This window comes from Somniosus microcephalus, chromosome 8 (genome assembly GCF_052327205.1).
Source record: "Somniosus microcephalus isolate GS21.2 chromosome 8, FLI_Smic_1.0, whole genome shotgun sequence".
In the NCBI taxonomy this organism is placed as follows: domain Eukaryota; kingdom Metazoa; phylum Chordata; class Chondrichthyes; order Squaliformes; family Somniosidae; genus Somniosus; species Somniosus microcephalus.
In genome coordinates, this window is record NC_140994.1 from 148663544 (window position 1) to 148687222 (window position 23679).

Here is a 23679-nt window from a genome sequence, read left to right on the forward strand (position 1 = left end):
CCCCTTCCCTCACCCCTTCCCCCCCTTCCTTCCCCCCCCTTCCTCCCCCCCCTTCCCCCCCTTCACCCCCTTTCCCCCCCTTCTCCCCCCCCGGTCCCCCCTCCTTTCCCCCTCCTCCCCCCTCCCCTTTCCCCCCTCCCCCCCTTCCCCCCAGTCGCTCTCTCTCTTCCCCCAGTCCGCGCGCTCTCTTCCCCCCCAGTCGCGCTCTTCTCTTCCCCCCAGTCGCGCTCTCTCTTCCCCCAGTCGCTCCCTCTCTCTCTCTCTCTTCCAACAACAACATCCCCTCAAAAATCCTCGGCACCGCCGGGCACTTCAGCTAGTGCTCTATAAATCACCTGGAGCCACATCCTCACTGATACTGTCTAATTTCCCCTGGGTGAAAGTCTCTGAGTTGGTCCATGGGGCATAAGAATGCAAGTGATGTAGTGGATAAAAATGAAGAGGTTGTGGCAGAGGAACATGAGGCAAGATCTTGCTCCAGGACTCCTGTGTGGCCTTCTCCTCAATATCCTCTCCCTCCTTATCATTCTCATAGATGTCATCATCATAGCCCACAAAGAGCAATTTCCTACCCTCCTGCTCTTCCTCCTCATGTTTATCATCATCTTCCTCCTCTTCAGCATCTGCAGTGCAAAAGCTTAGAATGGGTGAGGATACCACCTCTTAGAATTAAGGAGGCCGAGAAGTACGTGGAAGCTTGTGGCTATGTGCAGCTTCATAGGCGTGCACCTATTAACCTGCTGAGTGCTAACTGCAGCATCCACTGATCTTGCCATCTCCATGGCTAGAGTAGAGTTCCTTTCCAACATTCCATGGCCTGCTCCTCATTAGGGTCAAATCTCTAATGTCTGAAATGCAACTTCTGGTCTCCACAAAATGTAAAAGTAAGTTAGGTGAAGGTTTCAATGGGATGAAATCGGATGGGTGTAACAATGGATGGGCAATCCACTCTGCCAAGTTACCGTCCAGGTGGTGAAGTTGAAAATGACCCAAAAATTCTTACCCATGATCCTTATCTTGTAAAATATGATCTTTCATGCCAGTTTATTATGATATCTCAAATTTTAAACATTATTTTTAATATATTAAAATCAACATGGAACTGTTTTCCTCAGGTAAAATCAAGTATTCAGAACAGATATACGATGCATGTATGGAAGCTTTTGACTGCCTTCCCCTCGCTGCACTGATGAATCAACAATTTCTTTGTGTACATGGAGGCCTTTCCCCTGAAATACACACCCTGGATGATATAAAAAAGGCAAGTTCTTCAATGTTATGGTTTAATATTTTATAATGTGACAAGTTTCCAGTTTTTAAACTGGAAGAAGTTACAGATGAACAGCTTATAAAAAGGAACCGAGCAAGAGAAAGTGAGGTGGAAACACATACACAAGAAAAGAAAAAGAATGAGCTGAATAATTAATATGGAGAAAAGGAGGTGGTTAACCGACAGAAGAGATAATAGTATAAGACAAAAGGAGACTTGATCAGAGAAATTAAAGAATTAATTAGCATATATGAGACACAGAGAATGTGTGAATAGTTAAAGCATGTTAGTTAAATTAGAGAGGGGGAGCATGAAAACCTGGAAAAACAGAGCTACAGTGGTCCAGGAGTCTGGTGGAAGAAGGAGGCGGGCCAACACTAGGAGTGTTGACCATGCCACCAGAAATGTACTGATGAGGGATCTGCATCCCAAAACATCAACCCACTCCCTCCCCCATCCCCAGAAATGCTGGTACATGCATCCTATTTTACCGGCACAGACTCGATGGGCCAAATGGCCTCCTTCTGTGCCGTATGACTGTGATCTATAGTCAGGGAGGAAATGGGAGTTATGGTTAAGCTCTGAAGTTGTTGAAGTCACGAAAGCCAGAGGGCTGCATAGTGCCAAGTCAAAAGATGAGGTGCTGTTCCTTGAGCTTGCATTGAGCTTCACTGGAACAGCATAGAAGACCAAGAACAGAGAGGTCAGAGTGGGAGTAGGATAGACAATTAAAGTGGCAAGCGACAGGGATCTCAGGGTTGTGCTGGGGGACAGAACAGACGTGTTCAGCAAAATGATCATCAGATCTACGTTTGGGTTCCCCAATGTATAGGATACTACATTATGAGCAACGAATGCAGTATACTAGGTCGGAAGAAGTAGAAGTAAATCATTGTCTCACTCAGAAGATTTGTTTGGGGCCCTGGACAGTGATGTGGAATAAAGTGAACAGGCAGGTGTTGCATCTACTGCACTCACATGAGATGGTGCCAGGAGAAGGAGAACAGGTATTAGGGGTGATGGAAGAGTGGACTAGGATTTTGTAGAGGGAACAGACCATTTGGAATGCTGAAAGGAAAAGGCAAGGGAATACTTTTTGGTGATGGGATCATGTTGGAGGTGGCAGAAATGGTGGAAATTAATCTGATAAGGTTATGGGATGGGGGGAAGATGGAATGAGGCCTAAAGCATGGTAAATGGGACAGACTGGGTCAAGGGACTTGCTTACCATGGTGATGGAGAATCCTCAGCTGAAGAAAAAGGAGAACATTTCAGAAGCTCTGTTGTAGAAGGTGGCATGATCAGAGCAAATACAACAGAGATAGAGAAATGAGGAAATGGGAAATGGAGTCCTTACAGGAAATTAGGTGGAAGAAGTATAATCTAGGTAGTTATGGAAATTGGTGGGCTTGTAATAGATGCCAGAGGATAGCATACCCCCAGAGATTGAGTTGAGAAGTCCAGGAAAGGAAGGAAGTGTCAGAGATGAACCAGATAAAGGTAAGGTAAGTGTGGAAATTTGAAGCAAAGTTCATGAAATACTCCAGATCAGGTTAAGAGCAGGAAGCAGCTCCGACACAGTCATCTGTGCAATGGAAGAAGAGATCTGGAATAATAATAATAATAATCAACTTTATTGTCATTGTTAGTGCACAAGTGCAGTACAACGAAATGTAGGCTTGCGGCTCCCGAGAGTGTACATTTAGATGAAGACATTTAAGCATTCAACATTCATTTAGCTTGTAATACATTAACATAAACATAACCATAATAAAGTGCATTGGCAGATGTGCAGGCTTTAGAGTTTATTTGTGGAGTTCAGTAGGATGACAGCCCTGGGAAAGAAGCTGTTCCTAAATCTGGAACAAAGAGTGTTCAATATATCCTACAAAAAGACAGGCACAGCGATAACTTTTATCTGGAAGAAGTGAAGGGAGTTCAGTAAAAAGTTAATAAACCAAAATACCTGTACTGCAGATGCTAGAAATCTGAAATAAAACAGAAAATGCTGGAAATACTCAGCAGGTCAGGCAGCATCTGTAGAGAGAGAAACAGAGTTAATGTTTCAGGTCGATGACCTTTCATCAAAACTGGAAAAAGTTAGCAATGTAATAGGCTGTAAGCATGTACAGAGGCAGGGAGAGCGGGGAGGGGAGGAAAGAACAAAAGGGAAGGACTGTGATCGGGTGGAAGGCAGGAGGGATGATATGACAAATGGAATGATGGTGCAAGGCAAAGGGGGTGGTAAAAGATGGGTCTAGAGGAGCTGTAAATTGAAAGTTTCTCAATGTGAGAACAAGTTCAGCCAGGCAGAGGAGGGTGGTGGTGTTTGCTTAGTCTTTGGGCCATTGCAGGTCATCCTGGTGAGGGATGATGGAGGTGTTGAAGGATTGTATGTCCAGAGTGTATAGCCATTTTTCCACAAAAAGGATCTATACAGGAGTTATTTTGAAATGTGTTTTGAAAAAAAAAGCTTGCCTAAGAGGGGTTTGCTTTGCAGGACAGCCCCATGTTGGGCTGTAAATCTGAAGTCAAAGGAGAGGAAATTAATATACAAAATGGGAAGCTGTTACTCTCAGAGATTGAACAATAGGCGATTCATTAGTATGTATGCATATTCAGAAAGACACCTTGCACTTTGGTGCTGGAAAACCCTTTGATTTCTGTTGGTCTGTGAGAGAGAATTTTGAAAATCTTGAATACAGACACTAAAAAGGCAGTCTAGGAAGCATAGAGCTGCTTGAAGGTTGCAAAGACATGAACATTGGCTAAAACACCCAATCCTTGTGTGTTGTTAGTTGGCATGATTGGACTAGGATGAGGGTGAGTGTGTGGGGTGGCCAGTGAGATGGGGAAGTGATAATCTAGATAGAGAGGGATGAGTGCAGGTGCAAGGTAATTTGGTGTGAGTAAGGATATGCAGGAGTAGGGTGGGGAAGGCAGACTGATGGGGATGTGATGAGTGGCACAGCGGGATGAGGTTGAGTGTAGCTTTGCAGTTACGTTTCATGATCTACTGAGATCATTGAAAGGTTTGCACCACTGCGGCCTGGTCCTCCTGACGTCAACCCTGCTTGTGTCCTCCAGTGCAATGTGCAACCAGGCTGCGTTGATCTCCTGGTGAAGTCTCTTTTGCCCATCGGAGGGGAAGAGAACCTCCCTGCGTGCTGTGAAGGGAGTCACATGGGAGAGCCCGGGTGCAGCCCTGTGCCTTTGTGCAGTGCTTGCCAGTGTTTGCAACACCTCAGTGCTGTAGAACACTGACAGCACAACTGTCAAAATAAATTTGCGCATGGTGCCTTTAAGGAAACCAGCTGATGACGCGTCATCAAGTGACGTCATCGGACCCGCTTCCTTCAGTTGGCTGGCAAATGCGCTGGGTGGGCTTAACAAGCCCAAACAGCGTAAGATTCTTTTCACAGAGTGGGCTGGAGCCAGCAGTGTGGTCGCACCGGACCCTCCTCAGTAGACGAAATCGCGGTCCATGAGTGGGATCTTCCAATCAGTTTGATAGTTGAGAGTGCCTTCTAACTTACCCTCTATTTCGAAGACATCATGGTACTTAACCACAATGTCTTGTAACCTTTGACAAGTCCTTTTATCATCAAATGTGCTCATGATTCACTGTCACAAGTTGCATATGTTGAATGATTCTAGCACCTAGAACAGGTCTACACCCACTTGGGGCAATTCGAAATTCAATACTATACTTATTGGGGTTCTAACACTGACACTCCCTTTCCCTAATGACACTCCCTTTCCCTAATGACTTAGGCTGGAATTTCCTCCAGGGAGGCGGGTTGGGGGCGGGGGGCCAGGTTTCCCGCAGGCCCTGCCAACTTTTCCGGCAGGGCCTCATTTGCACGTGAGGCCTTGGATTCCCGCCCGCATCCAGCCAGATTGAGAGGTTGGCTGGCTGCGGGCGGGTAGGCCTGCAGATGCGAGCCGTCACTCCGGGTGAGAGATCGCGTGGGGGGGGGGCGGGGGGCGGGGAGGGGGGTGTTGGAATCGGGGGGTCGTGTGAGGGAAGGGGTCAGCAATAGGGAAATCGTGGTGGGGGGGATCGGGAGGTCGGCAGATGCGGATCATGGGGGTGTTGAGGGTCGGCAATCGGGGATCGTGGGGTGGGGTGTCGTCAGTGGAGGATCGAGGATCGCGGGGGGTTGGGGATCGTCAGGGGGGAGAGCGGATTGGGGCCGGCCACCGGAGGATTGTGGCCGGCCTCAGTATCATTGGTGGGGTGGGGGGGAAGCCTCATGGTGGGGATCGAAGGCTTGGGAAGGCGATCAGAGACCTTGTGAGGGGGCGCCAATTGTGGGGGCGGGGTAGGTAGGGTCCCTGGATCCAGGAGGTAGGTATAAAGGCACTTGCCTCCTGGACCCAGCAGTCCCCGCCTCGGTTTAACTGCCGAGTTTCATGAATTGTGTGAAACCCGTCCACATTCAGTTAAAAACAAAATGGAGGTGAAAAAAGAGGCTTCCAGCCTCATTATAATATTTAAATTGATGTACCGCCCTCTGGGAGCGGGTTGGTTGCCCATCCCTGTTAAAACCGGAAGTGGGCGGGTTGGAGGCAGGATCAAGCCGGGAATCCCATTTTTAATAATTTATCTGCCCTCATGCCCCAAACCCACCCTTTTTTTTTAGGGGAATATTCCGGCCTTAATTTCTGTTTTGTTGAACATGAGTAGTGAAGTGCTAGAGTCTTGCACCTCTCTACCACTTGGATCATTAAATAGTCTTTGATATTCTTTGTCAGGTCCAACATTATTAATAGTATCATAGTCTAGTTGAAATCTGAATTGTGTGTTTTTCATGAGGCTGTTGGCATATAATTTGTTGGTGTATTGGTCTTTTTTTTAAATTCGCTTATGGGATGTGGGCGTCACTGGCAATGCCAGCATTTATTGCCCATCCCTAGTTGCCCATGAGAAGGTGGTGGTGAGCTGCCGCCTTGAACCGCTGCAGTCCGTGTGGTGAAGGTACTCTCATAGTGCTGTTAGGTAGGGAGTTCCGGGATTTTGACCCAGCGACGATGAAGGATTGGCGATATACTTCTAAATCAGGATAATGTGTGACTTGGAGGGGAACTTGGAGGTGGTGGTGATCCCATGCGCCTGCTGCCCTTGTCCTTCTAGGTGGAAGAGATCGCGGGTTTGGGAGATGCAGCCGAAGAAGCCTTGGCGAGTTGCTGCAGCGCATCTTGTAGACGGTACACACTGCAGCCACGGTATGCCGGTGGTGGAGGGATTGAATGTTTAAGGTGGTAGATGGGATGCCAATCAAACGGGCTGCTTTGTCCTGGATGGTGTCGAGCTTCTTGAGTGTTGTTGCAGCTGCACTCATCCAGGCAAGTGGACAGTATTCCATCACATTCCTTACTTGTGCCTTGTAGATGGTGGAAAGGCTTTGGGGAGTCAGGAGGTGAGACACTCGCCGCAGAATACCTAGCCTCTGACCTGCTCTTGTTGCTGCAGCATTTATATGGCTGGTCCAGTTAAGTTTCTGGTCAAGGGTGACTCCCAGTATGTTGATGGTGCGGGATTCGGCGATGGGAATGCCGTTGAATGTCAAGGGGAGGTGGTTAGACTCTCGCTTGTTGGAGATAGTCATTGCCTGGCACTAGTGTGGCGCCAATGTTACCTGCCACTTATCAGCCCAAGCCTGAACGTCATCCAGGCCTTGTTGCATGCGGGCATGGACTGCTTTATTATCTGAGGAGTTGTGAATGGCGCTGAACATCCCCATTTCTGATCTTATGTTGGAGGGAAGGTCATTGATGAAGCAGCTGAAGATGGTTGGGCCTAGGACACTGCCCTGAGGAACTCCTGCAGCAATGTCCTGGGGCTGTGATGATTGATATTCAACCACCACAACCATCTTCCTTTGTGCTAGGTATGACTCCAGCCAGTGAAGCGTTTTCCCCCTGATTCCCATTGACTTCAGTTTTACTCGGGCTCCTTGATGCCACACTTGGTCAAATGCTGCCTTCTACAGATCCAACAACTTCAAGCAATAGAACACAATCTTTCTCTGAGTTCTAATTATCTTCATCTACCATATGTAGCTGATGTTTCCATTTTTCCAATTTCTGGACATTGGATACTTGGCTGAATTACACCTCTGACTCCAAGCCAGACAGACTTTCTTTATAACATTACTAGCTGGGGAGCCCCGCATTGCGAGGGCAATTTTGGGGCGCTTGGTCTCCCTGCCCCTGTGTGTCCCCCCTCTCCCTGTCATGTCCTCTCCCTGTCCTATCCCTCCCTTCCCTTCCCTCCCCTCCTCTGTCTCCCTCGCCCACCCCCGCTCCCCTCTGTCCCTCTCTCCGGCCCCTCCCCCTGCCTAGCGCCTGAGGTCCAGTGCCGTTCCGATAGCGGGAATGCTGAGCGGTGGCCGGCGCCGGGAGCGGGCTCTCGCGGGCGGCGTCAGTGCGGGCAGCACATGCGCGGTCAGTGCGGGCGGCGCATGCGCGGTCAGTGCGGGCGGCGCATGCGCGGTCAGTGCGGGCGGCGCGAGCCCCCCACGATTTCCTGAGGCTCTCCCCCCCCCCGCGATTTCCCGAGGCTCTCCCCCCCCCCCCCCGCGATTTCCCGAGGCTCTCCCCCCCCCCCCGCGATTTCCCGAGGCTCTCCCCCCCCCCCCCTATTAAATTGTTATTTAATTCCCTAACACATCATTAAAATATTTACCTTAGTTCCCTAACACACAGAAAGTGTGGGGGGAAAAATTGTGAAAAATCAAGATGGCGGCCACTCACCTCGGTTCAGAAGGATAAGGCCCGCCCACACACGCACCGATTGGTCGACCGGTCAGGTCACCGAAGCTTAGGATTGGTCAATCGTCGAGTCACTCAACACTCAACTGTAGGAAGGAACCCGCCGTCCGATTGGTGGACCTCGACATCACACGGTCGCTAATGAGATGCTAATGAGCAGAACGCTGAACGTTTTTGGGATACCGCGGGCGGGATTTTTGTCCGGCCGAAACGTAAATACGCCTATGACCGGTCCGGAATCGCAAGCTTTCTTTTGAGGCGACGCGCGCGTCGGTACGCTCTGTAACTTTCAAACGTATAGAGAACGGACAGACATCGGGACAGACAGAAGAGCCGCTTTATATATATAGATTTTTCCCATAATATTCACAGTCTATTGCAGGGGCTTCACTAGTCTTTTGAACACAAAGTTGTTCCATCTTGCTAAAAACAACATCCATATCAGTTTTGCCTTCAAATTGAAGGCCACTATCTATTTTAAGCGCCTCTATCCGTACAGGTAATTAGTGTTAATTGTTAATGAGACGTGATGCAATCTTTTAATTTTTCCGCTTTTAAAGCTTTTCTGGCTAGATTATTTGTCATCCCTAGTTTAGTGAGAATGGTATATTTTAAATAATCGGCTTGCAAAGCTGAACAAGGGCCGGAATCCTTAACATTTTACTTTTTGTTTTATAATGACTTTTTGACTGGGTCAATTAAAAACCGTATCGGGCCCCAATTTTATCACTTTAGAGTAAATTTAGAAAAACACATTCTGTTATAAGAAGCTAACCGTCCTAGCTTTAGTGTTCTCTCTCTTTCTTCTGCACCTCCTTTTGAAACATTCCATTAAATTCATAGCAAGTTATTTCCATTGCGATACCATGTGACATTTGTTAGGAAGTGAGGATGGAGTCTGCTGTCGAATCAACGGATAAATCTCAGTTATTATGGGTGCATTGATGAGAGAAGAGCCCAATCCTGGACGCGTATATCCTAGAAAAAGACTTAAGAGCGTCATGCCCTGTAGTACTGTATGTATAACAGCTACTTCAGTGCACTGCATGCAGCTGTCAATCATACAAACATTTCTAGGTACAGTAAAACTGAGCAGTCAAAGAACTTCCTGCATTTAACTATGGATACAAAGTTACATCAATGTTGATACAGGTTAGATGCACCAATGGTCTACTCCTGATTGACATTGTTATTGCGTTACTGGAATTCCTTTCCTAAACCCCTCCACCTAACTCTCCTCCTTAAAACCCAACTCTTTGACTAAACTTCTGATCATCTCTCCTAATATCTCCTCCATTGGCTCAGTATCCATTTTCCCTCTTATTCTATGAAGCACCACATTAAAGCTGCTCTATAAATGCAAGTTGTTTGTTTTTCATGGAATCTAGACAGGGAAAAATTATTATATATAAATTTTGTATATATAATTGGGAAGAGAACCAAGCAGATTTTGTTTACAGTTTGTCTTTCTAATGAACATTGAAATTTGATTTTTTTTCTCATGAGGCACAGCAGGATGACAATGCAATGTGTTTCTTTTCACAGTTAGACAGATTTAAAGAGCCACCAGCATTTGGTCCTATGTGTGATCTCTTATGGTCAGATCCCTTGGAAGACTTTGGAAATGAAAAGACACAGGAATATTTCAGTCATAATACAGTGAGAGGGTGCTCTTATTTTTATAGGTAAGTCCTTAAATTTACACTTCATTGACTGATTTACTATATGAACATTTTTAAACTAATTATGAAGGACAATTGTATTTGAGCAATTATTAGGACTGAGGTGTAAGGCCATTAACGCTTATGTACAATTTTTGTAAGGGTCCAGACGATGCCAGAGGCCATTTCGAGTCTATTCTACTTTTTTCTTCTTTAAAGTTGTTTCATGTTAGCTCAGAGGCAGCTTGCTGGTTTAGCCCAGAGATAAACATACATTTTCTCCTCCATGAATTCCAGTTGGGTGCATTGTTGGCTCCAGCTGAATTGGGGTGAGTGAATGCACTTCTCTTGAAGGAGGAAGAATGAGACATTTTTGTTTGGGCCTCTAGTTGCTAGTTCTAGAGTGCAATTGACGGAGACCCGAGAGTAGGTCACTTGCCTATCCTCTTGACTTAGAAAGCAATGTGACATGGGGAAACTAATGAGATGCTATCGAATACCTGAGGAGTGGGCGAGGGGGTATGGGGGTGGTAGAAACGATAATAAGACCTCGGTGATGATTTAACTGTGGAAAGGAAGTTCTTGCACCACTTCAAGTTGGGAATAACTAATCAAGTACATTTATATAACTTTGAAGTTATAATTTGGATAGTTTTTATTCTTTTATAATTGTGTTAAAACAAGTTTCTTCATAAAAGAAGTCATGTAACATATTTGGGATACTTTGACAAGGTTGTATTGCTGTCATACAGCCTTGCCAATTGATGATGCAAATTGGAAGTTTAGATGGCCATTGCCCACATTTTTCTGACTACTCCAACTAAAATTACCCCAATTGGTTTGTAACAGGAAATCTTCTAAACTGTTGCATCATCAACTCATAAAAAGGAACAAGGGGGTTCAAATTTTGTAATGTTTTTGAAACTTAGGGCTGGATTTTCTCAGCGGTGTTGGGATGGTGGCGGGATAGCTGGTTGCTGAGTTCCAGTCCCGCTCCTGGCTGCAGCCGCTCTGTCAACGCGATTTTCCCTTGATTGGCTTTGTTAAGCCCGCCCTGCGGGCTTCCCGGCCAATTAACAGGAAGCGGGTCTGATGATGCGTCATCAGCCGGTTTCCTTAAAGGGACCACGGCCACATTGAGTTTGACAGTTGTTCTGTCAGTGTTCTACAGCATTGAGGTGCTGCAAACACTGACAAGCACTGCACAAAGGTAGACGGTTGCACCCAGGCTCTCCAATGACTCCCTCCATATGCTTATGGAGGGAGCCACAGCACGCAGGGAGGTTCTCTTCTCTTCCAAGGGCGGAATAGACCTCCCCAGGACACCAACGCAGCCTGGTTATACATTGCACAGGAGGGCAAAAGCAGAGATGTCGTCAGGGGTCCCTGGCTGCAGTGGCACCAACCTTTCAATGATCTCAGTGGATCACGAAATGTTACTGCAAAGCCACACTCAACCTCATCCTGCTGTGCCACTCAACACATCCCCATCACTCTGCCTTCCATACCCTTCTCCTGCATATCCTTGCTCACAACAACTTACCTTACACCTCCACCCATCCCTCTCTATCTACATTATCACTTCCCCATCTCACTAGTCACCCCTCACACTGACCCTCATCCTACTGCAAGCATGCAAACTAACAACACACAAGGGTAGGCACTTGAGAGGTTCAGCCAATGTCCATGTGAAGTTTCTGGTAATGTGTTGTCAGACAGTGAAATCTATATTTTCAACACTTCACCTATTGAACAGATCTGAGCTCACCTTGAGAAGTGTCTTACTGAGTTCCAGTGAATGTTGAGACATAACTTCTCCACCCACCACCCCACACCGCTATAGTGATGAGTATGCATGGAATGGCTTCGACATTAAAGGGATGCTTCACGGTGCTGGTGTGGGATGGTGTCAACCTGGCACATCATGTGACAGCCAGGGTTAACAGCGTTATGGTGATGCCATCACTGGCCTTCTGGGCAGCAATGTTGTCAGGGGCTGATGCCCTGTGTCCTGTGCAGCATCAGGTGATGGCGGAGAAAGTTGTTGTTGGTGCTGCTGGTGTGCCTGGTGATATTAGTGTTGGGGCTGATCGTGGAAGGAATCAGAGGAGCAAGGTGAGGTAGTTTCTAGGGCACCGATGTTGCTGCAATAGATGGCAGCTGCAGGTGAGATGACAGAAACGATGTGTCAATGGTGAGAGAGGTTGTTCCAATGAGGTGGCACTGGATATAGAGCTGGCTCTAAACACCTGCAAGCTAAAGAACTCTCTATATGTCTTACAAATGTAGTAACCAACAGTTTCTGTGCTCTGAAACTGACCATCTGCAACATGGCATCCTTCACACCACTTCTGCAGCTGTCAGCATATCAGATACATCAGAGTAGACTCAACTCACGCCAGGTTGAGCTGGCGTGTTCCCCGAGCAACGGGTAACCCGTGGGGGAGCACGTAAAATTGGAAGGAAGCCTCAAAATACCATTAAATTGGCTCTTAACAAACCATTTAATGATCTCAGTTGTCTTCCCCGCTGCTTGGTGTTGGGTCAGTTCTCCGATGACAGACCCAACACCTGGGAGACTCACATGGAGGCGTGTTGAAAGCGGGTTTCCTACCCTCTGTCAATCTTTGCTATTTTGACAGTGGACCCGCCTCCAACCCCACCCTATGAGCACCGGCAAAATCCAGCCCTTAGTGTTTTTTGTGCATTGAAACTTTTCAAAGGGCTTTAAGTAACACTTTGATATCACCAGGAATGCAACTAACAAATCAGAAAATCCACTGTCTCTCTTTCAGACCGGTTGGTAAAATAATTCAATGGCAGAAGAGAAAGTGATGGAAACATACCCGAAAAGGGCTTCTGCATGGCATTGTAAAATTACGTTTTTGCAGTTGCCCGATTGGGCTGGTGGTTTAGAGGAAAGCTTTTGACATTTGCTGTGCATGATGTCAATTTCCCCCATTCTGAACTTGAATATTCTTCTCTCAACTGAATTCATTTCAGTATTCACTGCTGCCACACCTGGTATTACAGTATCGAAACAACCAATCTCACACTTTTAGTAAAGCAAATTTGTACATTAGATACATTTCCCTAGCAAATTCACCTTTAATGTAATGTGCCTACTGACTGCCAGCCTATTTGTCTCTTTGTGAGTGTTTTATAATAGCTCAAAATAAGTATTAAGCTATTTTGTCACAAGGCTGTGATTTATTACATTAAAATATTCTGAAAATAGCACACGTGGGAGGAAATGAGAAAGAATCCTGAGGAAATAGAAATATCAAAACAGCATTATTACAAGGCTAAGAAACTATCATAAATTTGAAACTGGAAATCATTGCACCATAAATGATAATTGGGTTTAAACTAAAATATTACAATAGATTTATAATCTTACAACTTAAAAAAAAAACCCTAAAATGCAAAACTCCACCCTATTAGTCATATAATATCTTTGACATCAATATTATTGTTAGGGGAAAAAGGAACCTTTAAATGGTAACTGACATTCAAACTAATTACAAGTAATTATCATGGAACAAGAAGAAACTCACAGATCATGAAAGATTGAGTAGAATGGGCCTATATTCTCTGGAGTTTAGAAGAATTAGAAGTGATCTAATTGAAACGTATAAAATTCTTAGTCAGCTTGACTGGGTAGATGCGGAGAGACTGTTTCCCCTGGCTGGAGAGTCTAGAACTAGGGGTCACAGTCTCAGGATAAGAGATCAGCCATTTAGGACTGAGATGAGGAGAAACTTCTTCACTCAGAGGGTTGTGAATCTTTGGAATTCTCTACCCCAGAGGGATGCTCAGTCATTGAGTATATTCAGGACTGAGATTGATAGGTTTTTGGACACTTAAGGGAATCAAGGGATATGGGGATCGGGCAGGAAAGTGGAGTTGAGGTAGAAGATCAGCCATGATTTTTTTGATTTTATACAGATAAATCCCCCCACTGTCCTAGGGAAAGTGTTTGCTAGTGCTGTTGGGGAGGGTTTAAACTAAAATGGCAGGGGGTTGGGAACCTGTGCAGGGAGACAGAGGAAAGGGAAGCAAGGATAGAAGCAAAAGACAGGAAGGAGAAAAGCAAAAGTGGAAGGGAGAGAAATCAAGTCTGTAAATCAAACAGGGCCACAGTAAATAATAATTCTAAAAGGACTATTTGTGTTAAAAATACAAGCCTGAAGGCTTTGTGTCTTAATGCAAGGAGCATTCGTAATAAGATGGATGAATTAGCTGCGCAGATAGATGTAAATGGATATGATATAATTGGGATTACGGAGACATGGCTCCAGGGTGACCAAGGCTGGGAATTCGACACCCAGGGGTATTCAATATTCAGGAAGGACAGGCAAAAAGGAAAAGGAGGTGAGGTAGCATTGCTGGTTAAAGAGATTAACACAAAATTAAGGAAGGATATTAGCTCTGATGATGTGGAATCTGTATGGGTAGAGCTGAGAAATACTAAGGGGCAGAAAATGTTACTGGGAGTTGTATACAGACCCCCAAACAGGAATGCTGAGGTTGGGGATGGCATTAAACAGGAAATTAGAGATGCGCACAATAAGGGCACAGCAGTCATCATGGGTGACTTTAATCTACATATAGATTGGGCTAACCAAATTAGTAACAATACTGTGGAAGAGGAATTCCTAGAGTGTATATGGGATGGTTTCCTGGACCAATATGTCGAGGAACCAACTAGAGACCAGGCCATCTTAGACTGGTTATTATTTAATGAGAAAGGATTGATTAGTAACCTTGTTGTGCGAGGCCCCTTGGGGAGGAGCAATCATAATATGATAGAATTCTTCATTAAGATGGAGAGTGAAGTAGTTGACCTAGAGACTAGGGTCCTGAATTTAAATAAAGGAAACTGTGATGGTATGAGGCGTGAGTTGGCTAGGATGGATAGGGGAACGTTACTTAAAGGGTTGACGGTGGATCGGCAATGGCAAACATTTAAAGATCGCATAGATGAACTACAGAATTTGTTCATTCCTGTCTGGCATAAAAATAAAACAAAAAAGGTGGCACAACCGTTGCTAACAAGGGAAATTAGGGATAGCATAAGATCCAAGGAGAGGACACATAAATTGGCCAGGAAAAGCAGCAAACCTGAGGATTGGGAGCAGTTTAGGATTCAGCAAAGGAGGACAAAAGGATTAATTAAGAGGGGGAAAATAGAGTATGAGAGTAAGCTTTCAGGGAACATAAAAACTGACTGTAAAAGATTCTATAGATATGTGAAGAGAAACAGATTGGTGAAGTCAAGTGTAGGTCCCTTGCAGTCAGAATCAGGGGAATTTATAATGGGGAACAAAGAAATGGCTGACCAATTAAATACATGCTTTGGTTCTGTCTTCACAAAGGAGGACAGAAATAACCTCCCAGAGATGTCGGGGAACATAGGGTCTAATGAAAGGGAGGAACTGAATGAAATCAGTATTTGTAGGGAAATGGTGTTAGGGAAATTGACGGGATTGAAGGCTGATAAATTTCCAGGGCCTGATCATCTACATCCTAGGGTACTTAAGGAAGTGGCCCTAGAAATAGTAGATGCATTGCTGATCATCTTCCAAAATTCTATAGACACTGGCACAGTTCCCATGGATTGGAGGGTAGCTAATGTAACCCCACTATTTAAAAAAGGTGGTAGAGAGAAAACGGGGAATTATAGACCGGTAAGCCTGACATCGGCAGTGGGGAAAATGCTAGAGTCCATTATAAAAGATGTAATAGCAGAGCACTTGGAAAACAGTGACAGGATCTGACAAAGTCAACATGGATTTACAAAAGGTAAATCATGCTTGATTAATCTACTGGAATTTTTTGAGGATGTAACTGGTAGAATAGATAAGGGAGAACCAGTGGATGTGGTGTATTTGGACTTTCAGAAGGCTTTCGATAAGATCCCGCATAAGAAATTAGCGTGTAAAGTTAAACCACATAGGATTGGGGGTAAGGTACTGACTTGGATAGAGAACTGGTTGGCAGACAGGAAGCAAAGAGTTGGAATAAACGGGTCTTTTTCCGAGTGGCAGGCAGTGACTAGTGGGGTACCGCAGGGATCGGTGCTAGGACCCCAGCTATTCACAATATATATTAATGATCTAGACGAGGGAACTAGATGTAATATCTCCAAGTTTGCAGACGACACAAAGCTGGGTGGGTGTGTGTGCTGTGAGGAGGATGCCGAGAATCTCCAGTATGATTTGGACAGGTTGGGTGATTGGGCAGATGCATGGCAGATGCAGTATAATGTGGATAAATGCGAGGTTATCCACTTCGGTGGCAAAAACAGGAAGGCAGATTGTTATCTGAACGGCAATAGATTGGGAGAAGGGGAAGTGCAACGAGACCTGGGTGTCCTTGTGCACCAGTCGCTGAAGGTAAGCATGCAGGTGCAGCAGGCGGTTAAGAAGGCAAATGGTATGTTGACCTTCATAGCGAGAGGATTCGAGTACAGCAGCAAGGATGTCTTGCTGCAGTTGTACAGGGCCTTGGTGAGACCACACCTTGAGTATTGTGTGCAGTTTTGGTCGCCTTATCTGAGGAAGGATGTTCTTGCCATGGAGGGAGTGCAGCGAAGATTCACTAGACTGATACCTGGGATGGCAGGAATGATGTATGAGGAGAGATTGGGTCAATTGGGCTTATATTCGCTGGAGTTTAGAAGAATGAGAGGGGATCTCATTGAAACTTATAAAATTCTAACGGGACTAGACAGACTAGATGCAGGAAGGATGTTCCCAATGGCGGGGGAGTCCAGAACCAGGGGTCACAGTCTAAAGATAAGGGGTAAGCCATTTAGGACAGAGATGAGGAGGAACTTCTTCACCCAGAGAGTGGTGAACCTGTGGAATTCTCTACCACAAAAGGCAGTTAAGGCCAATTCATTAAATATATTCAAGAAGGAGTTAGATATATTTCTTAAGGCTAAAGGGATCAAGGGATATGGGGAGAAAGCAGAGACAGGGTACTGAATTTGGATGATCAGCCATGATCTCATTAAATGGCGGAGCAGGCTCGAGGGGCCAAATGGCCTACTCCTGCTCCTAATTTCTATGATTCTATGTTTCTATGATCCTACGGTACCAGTCGGGAATCATTCTGAAAGGTTGCCGAATCACATTGAAGTGTTGCAGCCATATCTTTGACCCACACTCCTTTTGTGTGTGGCTCCCCATTGGGAGCATGGATCAGTACTGTACAGTGTTTTGGGAATACTGTTTGTCTCATGCTTCAAGTATAATGAGACATGTTACAAGGGGCAGCTATTCAACATTCTGGGGGTCAGCTTGATAGCTGTTGAAGATCAAAGGACTGAGATAAATGGATTTGAGTGACACACAGTTTGTGACTTGAACGCATAAACTTCTGTTCAGAAACAAGGAGACTGGGGTTGAATTCAGTGGAAACAAAAATAAGGAGAGCTGTAAAACAGATTGCCCCTTGTTATCACTCATTTTACTGTATCGCACAAAATCAAGATCTACCCCACTGTTTCTTGTTTTTTTATCTTTATGTAATCTTTTGCAGCAAAAAATGCAGTCAACTGTAATTAATATTGGGTTGTATTGAGTTGTTATTCTTTTAGCAAATAAATGTTGAAACTCTCTTCTTATTCGGATAAATCTTGTAATGAGGGGTGCACTGGCTATGTGGGAAATTGGGATATTTCCCGAATGCATGTGATTGTTTCCATGTGGCTGTATTATTGGTGCCCCCTTTTTTCTGTGAGAATCTTGAACCATTTTGGGGGAGGCAGTCTGCCCCTGCTTGTAATACATAATACATGCCTGTAGGAATTATAAATAACTTGGCACGATTATATTGTAAGATTTGTTTCAAATTCTTAAAATAATTCTATTGGTTTGTGCAAAATTTCTGACGGAAAGTTATTAGACAGTATGATGCTGATTGCCAGGTGCTGATACTAAGGCTAACATACAGTCTTCTCCAATTAAAAGAAAAATGCTTGTAGGGGAATGTGTGACATACTTGTTCTCTTTTTATACCCTGTTATTGTTTTATTATCAAAGGCACTACTCTTATAAAGCATACGAGCTGTTTTAAGCTGGAGTTTTTCTGTTCATTTCTATGGGAGCCTCTTCTGCTTTATGCTAAGATGGATTTTGGTTCACCAAGTTATTTTTCAATCTGCACACTCATTGTGAATTTTATGTATTTGTGGCTTACCTAAGTGTAAGCATAAACATCATAGTAAGAAATTTTCAGACTATAAAATCTGGACTCAGAATTTCCTTGGATCTTAAAAACCATTCTATTAACAACCTGCTATTTGCCTGCATATAGTTATACTTTACTGATAAGACTGGTAGCTAGGATATTACATGTAAATCTGATGCAACAAATTATGTGTCATTGTATGGAATAACTCATCTATTGTCTATATTCAATATGCAAACAAAGTAACTTGCCTATGTTCTTTTCACTGAGGTTGAACAGTGGAGCGTACCTTTGTATGTTTACATGTTCTTCAACCTCTGAAGGATCGGTATACATAAAAAATATCTTCTATGTAGATTCTGGGAATATAAGGTTACATTTTTAAAATTAATGACCAGAAAATTGGGAGCATGATGAATGGAACACACTGACTTTTATGCCCAATCCTCTGATCTGTGCTCTTGTTGAGCAGGAAGCTGTATCAGGAGCAGAGTCTTCAAAATTTACCCCATTATAGTCTGCTGTTTAAATGTATTCCTCCAGAATAAAGTTTAGTAGTGGAAGTGACCTTTGTTGTTTTAGAATAACATATCAGGCACTAGAATAGTGTAGTGCTGCACAGTGCACAATAACTGTGCAGCATAATATTGTATAAAAATACAAGAATATTGAAATCTTACCCAAACTAGGTGAAATGTGTCACGTGATTTATAACTGAATACGCGACTCATTTGTAACTGGATGTACCTAACTAAAAAGGTTAAATGTCAATCTTTCTTGTTATTCTTCCCAGTTTCTTGGAATTTTAAACAATTCCTCAGTGATTTTCAGGCTCATTTGTCTTGTTTTATTTCACACGAGGTAAGGTTTGCCATTTCTAATTGTGTATAATATTGCTACTATAACCTACTTTCATAATGTCTGGAGGACAAAGATGCCCAGGGGCAAAGATTTCCAGGTTGTTATTCTATTTTTATATGTAAGATTAGTTATTAGAAACTATTGTATAATATTGGACAGAAAATAACAAGCTAAACTTGCAAAAAGGCCACAGTTGCAGATTTGCGAGAAGTTTGACGATTGGTCTTGCTGCCTAAGCTTAGTTAACCCTTTGAGAATATAGTAATATTTATTTATAATTGGCAGATCACTTAAAATATATATATTTTTAAATTTCAGTCACAAATAATTCAGAACTCTTGACTATGATTACCAATAAAATGCAGAGACTGAACCAATCAAATTACTCAAAAATGTCAGTAACTAAAAAGTTCTAATGTTGAAAATAAGATATGCAACATAATGAAAACACAAAAAATTACACATCTTACAGCAACATGATTAGACTTGCCTATAAAATTCTCTTTTGTATCTTTGCCTTCATTAGCATTTTTGCTCAGAGGCCTCAGCCTGTCTCAAAAGCTTGTGGTTGGAGTTGACCAGACCTATCACTCTTAGATAAAGAGTGGTATCAACTACCCCGTGCCTGCAATTCCTAGGATGCCAAATCTGAGTGTAAGAACTGTAAGTGTGTATTTCCTCATGCAATAAGAGCAATTGAATTGATTTTTACCAAATGATTTCAAAACAAGCTGGAGCTTGAATTTTACAACCTTCTTCATGGTAACATTTGGCAGGTAAACTATTTTCAATTGCTTACATTATTACTTCAGACACAGAGGCCTTGATTTAAGTTTTGGGCAGATGGATAGTTGTTAGTTGGAAACTCACCTGCTGCTCCAAAATTGGGGCCATGGCTATTTTAACACCTGGGCCTGATTTAAATCCTGTTAGTTGACTTCCCACAAGCAAGAGGTGGCAGGAGGTCATGTGGCCCGGATGCCATCTGCCGACACAAGGTAGCAGGAATGGGTTCTGGGGTGGTTTTCAGGGCTCTCGTGCTCAGGAAATTGGTGTACAAGGCAGGGGAGGCCTAAGCTTTCCTTGTGGGACTCTTTGCCCCACAAATAAAAGAAAAAAAACTTACCTTTTTCATCATCTTCTGGAGCAGATCCTCTTCCAACCCAGTTCAGGCCTAAGTTAAAATTACATTCGGGTCTCCATCATGCCATCGGGATCTGACATACATATGTAAAGAAGCACCCCACCAGTTTTGGGCAGATATCCTTGCCGGCTGCTCAGAAGAGGAGTGTAAAGTCTGTGGGTCGTATAGCGAAGTAATACACAGACTACAAGAGTAACTTAAACAGGACTTTACTATTCGAAGGTCAGGGCGAATCTGCCCAATAAATTCTGCCACAGCACTTATATACCGGTGTGGTCACCGTCGGTATTACAGTATACAGCAGCCAGGATAAAGTAGTGCCACACCTAAAATAGTTCTCTTAAAGGTGGACGGTTACATAAAATAGTTCTCTTAAAGGTAGAACGGTTACATACACTACAATCCTCCTTTTTTAGCTTACAACATACTTATTCTCCATTAAACATACATGTATTCAACTTCATGTAAAACAATACACAGATATAGTCTCTGTGGAAAACAGTTCACAATTTCAGTCTCTGTGGAAAACAGTTCACAGATTTAGTCTCTGTGGAGGCGTCTCCTGTGCTTCTTAACTCAGTCCGGACAACGCCTCCGTGGTGTAGCAGTTCCCGGTGGTGTAGTCGGTTCACGTTGCTGGAGTGACTCATCCAATAGTCCTTCCCTAAACTTAACAGCTTGAACTTCCGTCACTTCTGAACCAGCATTGCTGACTTTTAAAAACCACTGGATTCCTTGGGAAGTTTTTCTACTTCCAACTGATTTGGCTCCATTCGGAGGGAGCACGTGCGTGGTCTGGTAGAGGTGATAATGGTTCAGATGGTCATTATTTTCTGCTTCGTCTTTTCCTTTTCTGCTTCTTGGAGACTCTCTGGGCTCCACTGTCAGCTGCCAGCTGCCTGCACAGTTCCTCCCGTAGTAGCGCCACCATCTCCCGATGTTCCTTAGACTTTTTGTGATTCATCAAGGTTTCTGCACTTTGGGAGTTTTCATCACAAGCTGGGCAGAACAGGTCCTCGTAATATTCGGTGTCGCTCAACAGGTCATGGTCATATTCGGTGTCGTCCTGAGCTAAGCCAGCGGGAGGGTCTTCTATTTCCTCCCTACCCAGCTGGATGTTAGCCAACTTTTGTTCCAAATCCTGACATCTTTCCTGAAGAGACTTCTTCATGTGTTCAGCTTCATCCCGCTTTTCCTGGGCTTCCTGCAAGTCTTTTACTAATGACATCATTTGTGATTTCAATACTTCAACTTCATTCGGAGATTGATTGATCGGACTATTCAATCCCTCTACTGAAGTAGCTGTTTCAGTATCCTGTTGTTCTGCATTGACGTGAGTCAGCGTACTTTCGGCATCCAAGAGCGGCTCCGCTGCAGCCTTCTCAGTCTGTGTTGCCACCTCAGCTATTTCAATAACTTTTGAGAGTTCCGAACCCCTTTTCTTTGAAGATTGAGGCTAGTGTTCAAGTTTTTCCCATTTCGGGGTCTTGTCCCTCAGCATATGAAGAAGTTGGCTGACTATTAACTCTTCAGCCATCATCCGTTTCCCATTAGCTGCAGGGCTGTTTACAAACTTGCCCTGGGGCTCCTTTGCTGTTTCTACTTTGCCATCATCCGCAGCCTCCACCATTCGAATTCCCACAAATGAATCGTCTGGTGATGCTGCACCCAACTTCAGTAGGAGCTCGGAAGTCATGTCGACCAAATCAGCCTTTTCTGCCTGCAACCTGCTAACAAGCGCCTTCAGTTGCTGCACATCTTGTTCCACCAGATTAGAGCACGCACCTTCAGAAACCGAATCAGCTTTGATTCGTTTGGCCTCCTCTCGCAGACGGTTTGTGTGCTCCTGCTCCCTTTTCTCCCTCAGCTGCTTCTGTTGTCTTTCCAGATTCTCCCATTCGGTGTCATAGTACTTTTTCATTGCTTTCATCTCTTGTTCGAGACGGCAACTCAATTGCTCTAATTGCTGTCGTAATTTGAAATAAGTTTGAGTTCGAGCTCGGTGTTCCTCAGTAATGTATATTTCTGTAACTTGAACAGACTCAGAATTCTCTGTCAAGCTATGTTGTTGTTGTTCAGAGGAATTCTGTTCTGAAACTTTGTTCTCCTCTGGAGCATAAGCCTTTATGCCCACATTCGTTCTACCAACCTTAGTCAGCAAGTTCATTTTAGACTTGTCTTTCATGCTTGGGCTGGTCTTATCGTCATCCGTTTCAGAGTCTGAGCTGATTGTCTGCCCCGAGTCCTCACTCATTATTGCTTTGAGGTAGTGCCATTCCATGTCTATTTTCTTGATCCACTCCCGTCCTAGAAGTGGTGGTCCTCCCTCAGGTAGTACGTATAAGTCCATTCCGGGGTGTTCTTTGCCCCTGTCTCTCACCTTGACTCTTATCTTTCCCATGGGGTATACTTTATGCCCCATGTATGTCTGCAATACGAACTTGGTATCTCTCAAGGGTATATGTGAGAATAGCCGGTTGTAATCCCTTCGATTTATGACTGATAGGGCTGATCCAGTGTCCAACTCCATTTTTACTTGGACTCCGGCTATTTTTAGCATGACCCAGATAGTTTGTAGGTCAGCTTCCTTACTCACATTGTGAATTCTCAGACGACCCAGTTCCTGGCCGTTTGGGTCTGAATCCGAATTCTGTTCGTCTGAACTCTTCTCAGCCACCTTGTGTACTTTGTTGTACTTTTCCTGTGATGGCTTTTTTTGGTTGTTGGTCTTCTTTCCTGACCGGCATACTTTAGCTATGTGCCCCAGTTTGCCACATTTTCGACATTCCTGGTTTATAAACCAACATTGGTTCTGGTCATGTGTTGTCTTCCCACAACGATAACATTTCGTTGTACCCGAAGTAATTTGATCCACACTGAGTACCGCTGCCTTTAGCTGCATTTCCGCAGTTCCTTTCGCTGCGGCTTCGTGTGATGCTGCAATAAGGACAGCCCTATCAAGTGTAAGGTCGTTCTCTTCGAGCAGTCGCTTTTGCGTTCCTTCCTTCGACAACCCGCACACGAACTTGTCTCGCAATGCCTCTGTCAGATTTCCTCCAAACTGGCAGTATTTTGCTAATCTACGCAGTTCAACCAAGTATTCCGCGTTGCTTTCCTCTTTCCGTTGCGTTCTCGCATAAAATTTGAATCGTTCCGCCAACATCAGCGGTGTGGGGTTCAAGTGATCCTTCAGAACAGCAACAATATTAGCGAAGGTCTGATCCGCCGGTTTAGCTGGTGATAGAAGATGCTTCAATAACCCGTATGTCTTCGCGCCCATCGAGTTTAGCAAGGTTATAGCTTTATCATCATCTTCTATTTTATTGGCCTCACAATATATCTCGATACGTTCTACGTACGTGGCCCAATCTTCCACCTCGGTATCGAAGTTGTTGATGTTACCATGCTTAGGCACCTTCACTATCTCTCACTATCTTTCTGCGAAACAACAGGATTTCTCTTTAACTTTTTAACTTTTTCTTTTTTCCAAAAATGGCGGGTTCCCGTGCTTGTCTTCTTCCCCACCTACTGGCAAAATGGCGGTTTCCCGCGCTTGTCTTCTTCCCCCCTACTGGCAAAATGGCGGTTTCCCGCTCCTGACTTCTTCCTCTGGTGGGAGGGGTAAGCTTTGCCCTCGGGCGACGACCGCTGGTTTACGGGGTTTGTAGCCTGTGCGCCGGCTTCAGTTTATTCTGAAGCGCGCGCTAGAAAAGCCGATCGCGTTCCTTGTCCCCACCCCCCCCTTCTTCTTTTCGGCAGGGGCAACC

At 44.5% G+C, this 23679-nt stretch overlaps 1 protein-coding gene across 1 annotated transcript in view; it reads left to right on the top strand.

Annotated features, from left to right (window-relative positions):
* LOC147113862 (protein phosphatase 3 catalytic subunit alpha-like) overlaps positions 1–23679 on the top strand; it is a 663284-nt gene that overhangs the window by 458526 nt on the left and 181079 nt on the right. Inside the window, exons 7-8 of the mRNA XM_085995237.1 lie at positions 1116–1261; positions 9593–9732. Coding sequence (XP_085851363.1) covers positions 1116–1261; positions 9593–9732 — 286 coding nt within the window. The remainder of the gene's footprint in view (positions 1–1115; positions 1262–9592; positions 9733–23679) is intronic.